The sequence below is a fragment of the Olea europaea genome, unplaced genomic scaffold (genome assembly GCF_002742605.1).
Source record: "Olea europaea var. sylvestris unplaced genomic scaffold, O_europaea_v1 scaffold1501, whole genome shotgun sequence".
NCBI lineage: Eukaryota > Viridiplantae > Streptophyta > Magnoliopsida > Lamiales > Oleaceae > Olea > Olea europaea.
Genome location: NW_019232582.1, coordinates 40,751 through 52,858, shown reverse-complemented (window position 1 = coordinate 52,858; position 12,108 = coordinate 40,751). Strand labels below are relative to the sequence as shown.

At 33.0% G+C, this 12,108-nt stretch overlaps 1 protein-coding gene across 5 annotated transcripts; it reads left to right on the top strand.

Annotated features, from left to right (window-relative positions):
* Nucleotides 1–7,504: 7,504 nt before the first annotated feature.
* Nucleotides 7,505–9,750, top strand: LOC111376418 (hemK methyltransferase family member 2-like). Of its 5 annotated transcripts, none has more exons than XM_022999380.1 (3): nucleotides 7,505–7,709; nucleotides 8,562–9,240; nucleotides 9,370–9,472. In XM_022999380.1, exons 2-3 carry the CDS (start codon nucleotides 8,577–8,579, stop codon nucleotides 9,384–9,386), a joined length of 681 nt encoding a protein of 226 aa, XP_022855148.1. In that variant the 5' UTR covers nucleotides 7,505–7,709; nucleotides 8,562–8,576; the 3' UTR covers nucleotides 9,387–9,472. The 5 variants fall into 5 exon arrangements, 4 of the variants coding, with proteins under 4 accessions (XP_022855148.1, XP_022855147.1, XP_022855146.1 ...); XM_022999379.1 differs by having other exon boundaries at nucleotides 7,506–7,709; nucleotides 8,565–9,240; XM_022999378.1 differs by having other exon boundaries at nucleotides 7,506–7,709; nucleotides 8,215–9,240.
* The last annotated feature ends 2,358 nt before the right edge of the window (nucleotides 9,751–12,108 follow it).

The following is a 12,108-nucleotide window of genomic DNA, read 5'->3' as shown; positions in this document are numbered from 1 at the left end:
GATTTAACTTAACAAATTAATTATAAGTCATATACTTAGAAACTAAATCCGGTATACTTGAGTATTGTATAGTAAAACACGGTTAATTGTATATAACGAAGTTCGTAATTCTATATGTTTATAAACAAAATAAGTTGTAATCAAACACGGTATAAAAGGCCAAAAGTTTGATTGACATATGCTCTTTCATTAAACATGATGACTAACTTATAATAATCAGCTATAAGTTGTATACTTAAAAACTCATTATGATATACTTGAACAACATGTAGTAGAGCACGATAAATTGTAAATAACGAAATTCATCTTCATATACATACTTAAACAAAATACATTGAATGTTAAAGAAATAGATACCAAATTTAATCACAAATTCATAGAAAAACAATTAAACATGATGACTAACTTATAATAATCAGTTATAAGTTGTATACTTAAAAACTCATTATGATATACTTGAACAACATGTAGTAGAGCACGATAAATTGTAAATAACGAAATTCATCTTCATATACATATTTAAACAAAATACATTGAATGTTAAAGAAATAGATACCAAATTTAATCACAAATTCATAGAAAAAGACTACAAGTCTTTCAAAACGATTGCAGTCTTTTTAAACGACTCTAGTCGTTTTATTTTTAAAAAGGACTACAATCTTTTAAACGACTAGAGTTGTTTTCCTAAAACGACTTCAATCATTTAAAAAAACTGGAGTCTTTATAAAATAACCAAAGTAAACGATCAATATTTTTGGGAAAAAAATCAACATCATTTCCCTTGTAATTTTAAATAAACCAACTTGAAAAAAATAAATCAACATTGGGTAATTGGCACAAAACATCTCTACCTTTCATCTCTATTGTAGAAAACGTTCATACCTTTTTTTTTTACATTTTTGCACCTACCTTCTACCTTTCTTGGCGCTGAACGTCATTTTCACTAATTTTGGACGATTTTACTCTCCATTCAAATAAAACAAAAGAAAAGAAAGGAAACAACAAATAACTAATTGCAACCATAGTCCCCAATTTTTAAAAAATTACAAATGGCATCCAGTTTCTGTTCCTTCTTTTTCAAGTGTGTGAAGAACACCATTTGACTCCAAAATTTAGCAAACGAGTGCCATAATTTCTAAAATTGAATGATTACCCAGTGTTTTTTGGGCTGAATTTGAGTTTCCCCAGGTTGATTCATGTGTTGAGACACATTAGACTCACTATTTGATAGAGAATTATCCTCTTCGCGTAGCCGCACATTCCATGAGGTCAAATCCAAAATTGTTGCATTTGGCTTATGAATTGAAGCAATTAAATCCATATCCAGTGTCGTTTGACCTTCAATTGCATGCTGATTGATGCAATTTGAAGATTGGAGCCGTGGAGGGATGCCAATTGAAAGGGGATCAAATCAATTTCTATGCATGTTCACTGTTTCTGGACAAATAGCCATTTCAATGCCAAACTGGGGAAGACCCGTATGCTTAGTAGATGCGCCATGATGAGTAGTGTCCTGTGGTGGTGGTCGAATATCATGGGTCCCACCACCGTCGTCAGAAAATGGCTTTGTCCACCACGAGTTCGCTGACTCGAAAATTGGTTGTAGATCTTGATTTTCTGGGTTGTTTGATGTAATTGGAACATGTATGTATGCATCTTGGTGAGTTTGAGCAACTTGTGGGTTGTATGGAACATGGGCATCCATGGATTTGGTCGAATTTACAATAATACCGTGCGTGAGAGGCGATTTTTAGGTAAAATTTGGCTTATTTTGCTGGGATTTAGGGATGAAATTTGCGTGGAGATGTTAGGGTTGATGAGAAGATGGTGGCGGTGTTAAAATCCGGTGCCCTTGGTGGCCGAAAATTGGGTTCCATGGTTGTTGGCACCTATGTTGAAAATTTTGTATATATTTGTGACTGATTTGTAATTTTTTAAAAATTGGCGGTGGTTGCAATTAATTATTTGTTGTTTCATTTCATTTATTTTTGTTTTATTTGAAATGAGGGTAAAATTGTCCAAAATTGGTGAAAATGACATTCAACGTCAAGAAAGGTGAAAGATATGGGCAAAAATGTTAAAAAAATAAAAGGTAGGGACGTTTTGTGCCAATTACCCAATCAACATTAACAAAACACAAATTTTAAAGTAAATTGGGTATCAACTGCCACAAAACAAAACAAAACAAAAAAGCTCAATATTCAACGTACATTATAATAAGTTTTTTAAAGAAATTTGGGTATCATGCTGGAAATTTTAAATCATACTTTTCTTATCTTCCTCTCTTGAAGTAAATACTAATTGTACAGTTATTCCTATTTTCTTAGCTAAACTCATCCACAGGCCAAGCAAGGTTTCTTACACACAAAAGTTAGTTACCATCTGAGAACGAAAGATTTAAGTAAAAATGCATATGTTTCATTCACACGCTTGACTTCTTGTTTTGCACTTCTTTTGGGACCATGGTACAAAATATTAAATTCAATAACTACACCAAAAGACTGATGAGCATTGCAAGAACACTAAGAGAGTTGGATTAAAAATAAGGGATGAATGTTGTCAATTCATCATGACAGATCAGATTCAATAAATGATAACACAGTTTAGCTATTGGGAAAAATGCTAATGAGCATAATTGCACCGTTAAAAATGACATAAAGACAATATTAATCAGAATAAGCAAATTTTGAGGCTAGGGATGCATACAGTTGACAAGTAATGAGGGTTCGATGTGCATAATCAACACAAGACTAAAGGGTAGGGAACAAACAGTGACACCTCTCTTATCTTCCCCCCGCAACAGATGATGTGACATATACATCCTTTCAGCAAATTAGCTTGGATAATTATAAATCTAACCAAATTAAGGATAAATCAATCCACCTTATATAACAAAGAAACAGCTTTCATCGCATTAAAAACTTGAATGCTTCATTGGTGTTTTCTATTTATCCAAGACTATTAGAATGAGAACGGAACTCATCCCTCTCAGAGTAAGCCACTTGAATACCTACTAACACATTTGCATCAACTTCTCCCTGTAGAGACATTGGATTCGGTCAATTAAGAAATAATAGCAGCAAAATGGCATCATTAGTATATGCACGAAAATGATACTAACAATGAAGACAAGCTAGGAGATTGTAACCGTCCCTTTAGTGGAAGAATAAGCTTATATTCCAACGTGGACCTAGAGCATCCAAGAATTTCATCAAAGCTCCTGGTCTCTTTAGGGAAAACAAAACGACAAATAAGCTCATTCTTAACATTTGATTAGCCTACCATCTGAAAGAGATCCAAACTAAAGTTAACTTGTGAACTGATTATTTAACAAGTTTCATAATCGTGCTATCCATGTAGAAGACAAAGGAAATTTACCTTTTCGGTCAAGGAGCTAAGTGTCAACACAAAAAAGTATCAAACATAGCCCAATCGTTTGGTTCTATTTTGCAAGTGTGGCTTTAGAGTGCCTTTATGTTTACAAGGCATTTTGTTCTAATCCACGAGAATTGCTACTGTAATCAAGCAAGAAATTTTCAATCATGACCTTTATTCCTATTTTCTTAGTAATGAAACTTCATTATTCCTTTTTTGTAGTTATCTTAAAATTATTTGATTCACTAGACTTTCCAACAATTCAAATTATCTTCTTCGTCAACTCATTTCTTCTACTTCATTAAAGCTGTTGTTTCATCTAGTAGCCTTAACTACTCCAACAAAGAAAGCTCATATCATTAATCATATACACCAAGCAGAATCCAATTCATCAAGGCAAGGGAAAAGAAAATCAAGATGCAAAAGATAAACCCTAGAAAAATAAAATTGCCTATAATTCCATAAAATTCAATATTAGAAACCCATATTAGCTTCTTGAAATTGAAGAAGAACGATATAATTTACCTCAAAGTGAAAGGAAAGCAACACAGATTTTTTAAGAGCACTTATGGTATGGAACTTTTTCTTCTCAAAGCTAAATATCGCTGTTAATTTGTGATTTGATGAGCTTATTAATGTATTTAGAATTTCTACGATTTGGTTTTTAGCTTTGATTGACAGAGGAAATGAGAAGAGAAAGAAGAAAATTTGATTTAGGGGACGAAACAGAATGGGAAGAAAGGTTAAAATGGGAAATAGCAATACTAATATTTTGTTCACATTTTCTTATATGTAAATTGTGGTCAAAGGCTAAAAAAAAGTTTCCAACATGAACAAAAGGCCGTTTTCTACCATTCTCACAACATCTATTCCCTTAAAAGGCAAACAAATGTCTTCTTGACCACTTAGAAGCAAACTGAAAGTTCCACACGACACAAGTAGTTAAAAGGGCATCTAAAAATGGAGATATGATACAGAAATCATTGGTCATAGAATCATCTAGAATTTTAATTTATGTTAAACCATTTTTTGGACAATTATATTATTGTAAATATGTACATGCATTATATTAGATATCAAACCATAATGTGATGGACGCATAGTAATTAGGGAAAAGTTCATAACTCAGGTATATTGTTTGTATCAATTCACCAATCATGTCCAAAGTTTAAAAATGCAAAATTCAGGTTTTGGTATAATTAATTAAAAATATTTATTAATTAAATATAACAAAGTCACAATTATACGATTAATAGTCACAGATTCATAATTATTGGTTACAAATTTATTTACTGATCACATATCATCGATTAATTGGTCGCATATTATTTCGTGGTTACAAATCAATTATTTCGAGGTCACAAATCATTCAAATTACAGGTCACATTTTATTTATGGGTCACATATCACAGTTTATTGGTCACAAATTATTTTGTAGTCACAGATACCTAATTTTTTGTCACAAATCAACCAAATAATTGGTGACAAACGTCCAAATAGTTGGTCACAGACGGGGAATTGTTGGTCATGGACACCCCCACCCTTGGCCAACCAAAATCAATACAATCACCACTGCCCCGCGACCACCGGTCACCACCACTGCCATGCCACCACCACCACCATCATTTTTGTAAACACCATCACCACCATACCATACCAGTAACACCACCGCACATACCGCCACAAACAAATCACACGAGCCAGTCTCCAGACTTGCCTACCACCGCCTATATCATGCCTAGATCCACCGCACCACTATCACCATCGTCGACCACCACCACCACCCCACCTGCACCTCCAACGAAAACCACCACCAGATCGAAAAACAAAAAACCCCCCACCCCCTCCCCAAATTGCAGATCAAACCACTACACCACGACTAGCGCCGCCGCCACCTCTACAGTCAAACCACCACTAACACCACAAAAAAATTCACTCAAATCGCCACTATAATACTCAGATTCGAAAGCACAAAGGCGATCTTCAAGCAAAGTCACTGTAAAAATTGCAGATCGAACAACTACACCACCACTAGCGTCGCCGCCACCTCCACAGTCAAACCACCACTAACACCACAAAAAACATCACTCAGATCGCCACTACAACGCTCAGATTCGAAGGCACAAAGGCGATCTTCGAGCAAAGTCACCATAATCTGTTGTTATGCTGCAGTCGAATGCACAAAGGCGTCGAAGGAACAAAGGAGATCGCCGAATGCCGACGTCATGTTGCAGTCGCAGTCGGCTGGCATTTTCGGTGCGGCATCCCCTCCGGTTGTGATCTGGTAGTAAAGAAGAAGAGAGAGGGGAGGGGGTGTAGAGGAAGGGAAGGAAAAGTACCGAAATAATTACAGGTCTTGGAGAGGTGGGGCTGGGAGCGATTGGGGTTTTAATAAAATGAATTAGGGTTTTAATATGTGAGGGGTTTAATTTTTGATGTAAACTTGATTAATGCATTATTAAACTTTAAACCTGGTTTTAGAATTGTGTTTTTTAAACACCTGATTTTTTGTAATTTCCTCTAGTAATTATTCATTATTTGTGGCTCATGGATTACGTTTTTGTAGCATTTTGATAGGCCCATTAGATCAAATAATCTCGAATTAATCTATTTGTACAAAGTTTGTTTACAAACTAAGTGTTGACAATATCTAAACTGGTGATTTTCATTGATTTTAAAAACTGTTTTTGAAATGATTCGCCTAGTTTTTGCCAATGTATAGTTTGTTTGTTGGCAACATTTAGATCAATCATTTCAAAAATAGTTTTTAAAATCAATGATCTAGATTTTGCTAACACTTAATTTATAAACAATTTTGGAAACAAACTTTGTACAAGTAGATTAATTCTCTAACATTAAAGTTTGGTTTTGAGAAATAACAATCATTTTCGCAAAATTGCAAAAATTTGATTACATTACGATAAAAAAAAAAAAAGAATTTTACAGCAAATTTGTTTGTTTGTTTGTTTATCAAGACACGTTGATCAACTAGATGAAATATTGAATTATTATTAAAAAAATGTGACGAGCCATTGAAGCATATTCATGAAACGGACAACGTACTAGTATATTATGACCTTTATTAAGAGGCAAGTGACTCCTCTTAATCATGTAACCCTATGAGTGTTTTCTGATCGTTAATTTGTGACCAAATAAATGTTATTGTGAACACGTATTCTATTTGTATAAAACATTTAATATTGTGGCCTAAATGCCACTCGTGACTATCATTATGATACAATGAAATATAACAGTTGATCATCCCTTAGAATTGTGGCTTCTATGTGGAATGTGAGTGACTACTCCCACTATATTAATGGCGAAACAAAAGGAAACAAATATATGCATTTTACCATAATTTTAGGGAGGCATCAACTAAAATAATATTTTAAAAGATAAATTTTAAAATTTTTAATTAATTAAATAACTAACATGACCAGATTTATTAAGGGAAAAAAAAACTAAAGCTCACCTAATTTCTCATAATCGAAAGTTAAATGTACTGTTTCACCTAATTTTCCATTAAGTGATTGATTGGGTAGACGTTTTTGTAACTTATAAAATAGGTGGAGTAGTTGGTTCCGTGAAATAAGAGCTATAGATAGGTTGACCGAAGGGCAATATTCTAAAAGGAGCGTCTAGGCCCGATGCTTTGCGAAAACGTCAAGCCAGGTAGTTTGACGCTTTATATAGCTATCAACAGTAACCGTTGATTGCTAATGCGAGCTTAGGCATGCATTATTATATTTTTTTATTTAAAAAAAATTACAATTCTTTTAAATTAAAATTTAAAAGTTGATTTATTCACTTCATCTTTCCTACATTCAAAACAATTGTTTGAAGCCTTGAGCGAAGGAAAACTTTCAAAAATTTCTATCTATTTACTATTTAGAATTTACATTTGAAGCTTGTCATTTTGTTGAAAATTTTGAAAAAAAATGTATAAAGTTCATATAAATCTATTTTAGATGTTTAATAAGTATTATTTTTAATTATTGAATAATTTTTTGATTGATTACAAATTAAAATAATATTAAAATAAGAAAACGCCTTTTGACGCTTTTTTACTTCGCTTAAGCTCATCTAACCTATGATTTGAACTTCACGCATCGTCACGTATTACGCTTTTTTAATTCAGCTGAAGGGTATAAGTTAGGCTAGAAGTCGATAAAAGGCGATTCTGGTGCTTATAATCCATGTAAAGCCCAATTAAAAGTTTCCCCAACTATAAACGCAGTCTCATTTGAAGGCGCAATAAAAGTGAGGGTTATTTATCACGTGTTGCTGTGATTTCTACCAGGAAAAGTCAACTTCTCCATAACCAATCTTGAAAGGTATGTGTGTAAAAAACGAGCTTTATATATTAATTTAGCATTCGATTTGATTGTTGTGAATGATTTAATTCAACACTCTCGTCCACCCGCCATTCTTATCATCTTCCCAAAATTGTTGTTTATTAGTTGTAATCTTCCTTACATAACAGAAATTTTCTCGACAATCTCTCTTGAATTTTGATGTGGTTGTTTGTGGTTTTCTTCCTGCCGTTAGAACTGACCGCCTGTCTAGTACAATATGTACCGGATCACAAATGATCCTTGTCACTTAAAGATTAATTTGTTTTATCTGAGTAATGCTCAATGAATTAGAGAGATTGATTTTTATTTATTTATTTTAGTGTAAAATATAAAGCATTTCAAGTTCTTTAATTGCGGTTCGGGAACAAAAAATAATCAAAATTTCGAAATTGATAAGCTACTGCCTGGAATTAATAAAAGGAGGAATAGTAATGGACCCTTTTTTTTTTCCTTTCCCTTTTTTCCCTCACCTTTTTGTTCATAGCGTGTCACGGGGCAACAAGGATGCGGATGACTCTTCCAAAGCAGTGAAGTAATAGGTTGCGGACCAACTTGTTACCCTGAAAAGTTTAGGGACCTGCACTGCTATCTGCCCAAAATGGAAAAATAGAAAGGCTAAGTTAATTTTTGGTATTGATTTATATGATATGAGAATTCTTGAATCTAGAAACTCAACTCGGAGGCAACTATACATGAAGCTACAAATGGATTTCCATCTCTGATTCTGTTATGTATGTAGAGTTTCTTTAACACAAATGAAGTTACTATTGTTAATATCAACAATTTTCAGGTCCATTGCTGTACATACTTCATTAGCTTAAAACATTTCAGCAGATTTTATTCAAAATGCTTTCCAGAACTGCTCAAATCCGTCTGGTGAGTTCACATCCTGAAGTATATGACCCATGTGATGATTCATTTGCATTGGTTGATGCACTTCTAGCGGATAGAGCAAACTTATTAGAGCACCGTCCTTCAATTTGCATGGAAGTTGGTTGCGGTAGTGGATACGTTATTACTTCACTAGCTCTTATGCTTGGGAAAGACAGTTCTGGTTGCTACTTCATTGCAACGGATATTAACCCTCATGCAGTTGGAGTGACTCGTAAAACAATGGAAGCACATGGATGTCATGCGGATTTGGTAACAACTGACATTGCATCAGGGTTAGAGAAGCGTCTGGCTGGATCAGTAGATGTGATGGTTGTGAATCCGCCTTATGTGCCAACACCAGAATACGAAGTTGGTCAGTTTGGCATTGCATCTGCCTGGGCTGGCGGTGAGAATGGCCGGAGCATTATTGATAAAATATTGCCTGTTGCTGACAACCTTTTGTCAGATAAGGGTTGGTTGTACTTGGTTACACTAACTGCTAATAACCCCTCTGAAATTTGTCTTCAAATGATGAAGAATGGTTATGCTTCTCGAATTGTTCTCCAGAGATCAACAGAAGAGGAGAGCCTCCACATTATTAAGTTATGGAGAAATTTGGATACTCAGTTGGAGGTCTGTTAAATTACAGCATTGAACAGAATAGATCATGGAATGTTATTGAATTCTCTACTTTCACGAGTTCCTCAGTTGCCTCTCTGGAGTCATGACAATTGCAGTAGTCACTAGTGTATTCAAGGTGAAGGGGATTATTCGCCCAGATGATAATTGTTCATCTTCATTCTTATTTTATTTCTGACTTTCCTTCCAAACCATATAAATGAAAACTTGATAAAGCACATTCTTCTGTTCCTCATAAATCAATCAACATCTCTCTCTTTTTATGTCAGGATGGTATTCTAACTGGATTTTTTGCTCTCTCCCATGGACAGATTACCTGTGCCTTTCGAGGAAGTTGGAAGCAGAGCCAGATTTGAGTTTGTTACATCCAAAAATAAAATTTCCCCCTTCGTATCTCTCACACACGGAGAGGAAAAATATTTTTTTTGTTCAATTTGCCTTGTTTGAGCCCCATTTTTTTCAAAAAAAAATGTATTTTGCAATAGTGTTACGATGGAAAATTTGTGATTGAAAAACATGGAAAAGTTTTGGGTTTGCGTTTTATATTATTTTATTGAAGAATGTGTGGTGGTTGTAATGGGGTTAAATTACTGTTCAAGAATGCATTTAAATGAAAAAATTTTGGCCATGTTGTGATATCAGGCTTTCAGCCTATCTAAATGAAGTGGTATATACTGGTATAGAATCCTGGATTGGCAATATTTCATTTTTATGTCCTCTAAGCATAGGCTGATTCAAGAATTTAGTCTGGGGGTTGAAATTATAAAAAGTCGACATAATAAAATTCATATATAACATTAAAAACGTGTATCCATGCAATGAAAAATCGAGTGTGCAGTTACCAAGCATCAGCATTCGAGCATCTAGCAATATGCAAAAATATTCATGATTCAAAATACTACTCAATCCAATTAATGCAATGAGGAACCTCGAAAGTAGGGTTTTCCTTTCATGTGGGGGCAATTTTAAATTACATTTGAGAGTGAATTTAGAAAGTAGAAGATTTAGCAAGTTAATACTAATAAGCTTCACAATATAAAATTAGGTATTATTCTTTCGTTTTCTATACATTTTTTTTTTATAAGCAGAATGGAGAAAATAAAAATAAAATGGGGTAGGAGAAAAAACTTAAGGATTGAAGCATACATTTTTAGCATCTAACTACCCGCTGAAAAAGCTTGTGGCCATTGTTGGAAGTCCAAGAATCAAGTCTTAAGAAACTGGGTTTCAAATTTCAATTAGATTATGAATTTGGGAATAAAGAGATAGATTAGGTAGGTTTGAGTTTAAGTCGAAGGACTTGGGCCAATTAGTTTAAGATCCAGGCTTTATTTTGTTTTTGGACATGGGCTTTATTTTGTTTTTGAAATTGATTATAATAATAGTCTGTTTGGGAGTGATTTTTTCCTTCAAAAAATTAATTTTCTGATCTTTATTTCAGTCTAGCAGTTATATTTGACTTTTTTTCTTATAGATGGACCTCATGTTTCTCGTAACGGTCGAAAAATCAATTTTCAAAATCACTTCCAAATAGGCTCTAAATGATTATCTCGTTTCAATAACAAATCAAAGTTCATAGACTAAATTCGGTTCAAAATCTATGTGGGAAAAAATAACTTGAATTCAATTGTTATGGAAAATGTGAGGAACATTACGGTGAAACTGGCATTTACGCTTCCATATTTTTAATTTTCGCATTCGCTAATTTACCTTAAGTACCTTACAATATATGAACACTAGATTTTATATGAGCACCATATTGTGTCATTGATTGAGAATACTTAGGACATGTTTGAATCCCCTTTTTTTTGGAAATATTGCATTTTGAAATAGTATTTTGATAGAGAATGTGTAATTAAAAAATAAGAAAATGTTTTGAACTTGTGTGTAGTATTAATTTATTGAAAAATGTGTTTTGAAAAAAAATGGAAATCAAACAGGGCTTTATATAACAATTATATTCAAGCACCTAATTAGAACAAAAAAAAAAAAAATAATAATAATAATAATAATAGTAGGTAGAACAATGTTGTTAGCCATGCATGTTGCAGAATATACACTAATTGTGGGTTAATAATCCAAACAGTCACTAAACTTTGTAAAAAGAATTTAAAAAGTCATTGAACTCTAAAAATTACTCAAGTCATCATTAAACTTTACAAACGGTTTATATGAGGTTACTGAACTTCAAAAATCACTTCAACCATTACTATTCTTGTCAACAGATTTCCGCAAGATCATTTAATGACCTTGAGGAAAGTTTTTGCAAAATTCAGTGATGAATGAGATAATTTTTATAGTTTAATGATTTCGTCGAAATCTTTTGCAAAGTTCAATGATCCTATGAAAACCTTTTTACAAAGTTCAATAATGAATTGAGTGATTTTTAAAGTTTAGTAACCCGTTAATTTTTTTTTTTTTTTTTGCAAAATTCAGTAACCATTTGGGTTATTAATTGTCTTTTAATATAAAGAATGAGTTTGTGCAATGTGAGTAATAGGCTTGTCTTATACAATATATTTAGCCTATATTTGGTATTAATTAAAATTTAGATTTGAATATAATTTAAAGTCAACAATAAATGTTAATTATATATTTCATGAGATCGGTAACTTTTCAATGTCGCATTTATCAATTTTAATAAAATTTTGATTTCAACCCATCAAATAAGGGCTTAACAACAAATGATTTTTCATTAGAGTTGATGATGAATCATCAAAATACAAAGATACCGAATATACTTACTGATTATTGTCAACGTAATACATAGCATCAAATGTTAAAGACATACCACCTCTATAGTTCTAGAAGAATAACTTTAATTCTTTTTTAATCTCATCGAAGATCGTACGTAAATGGCCTTTTG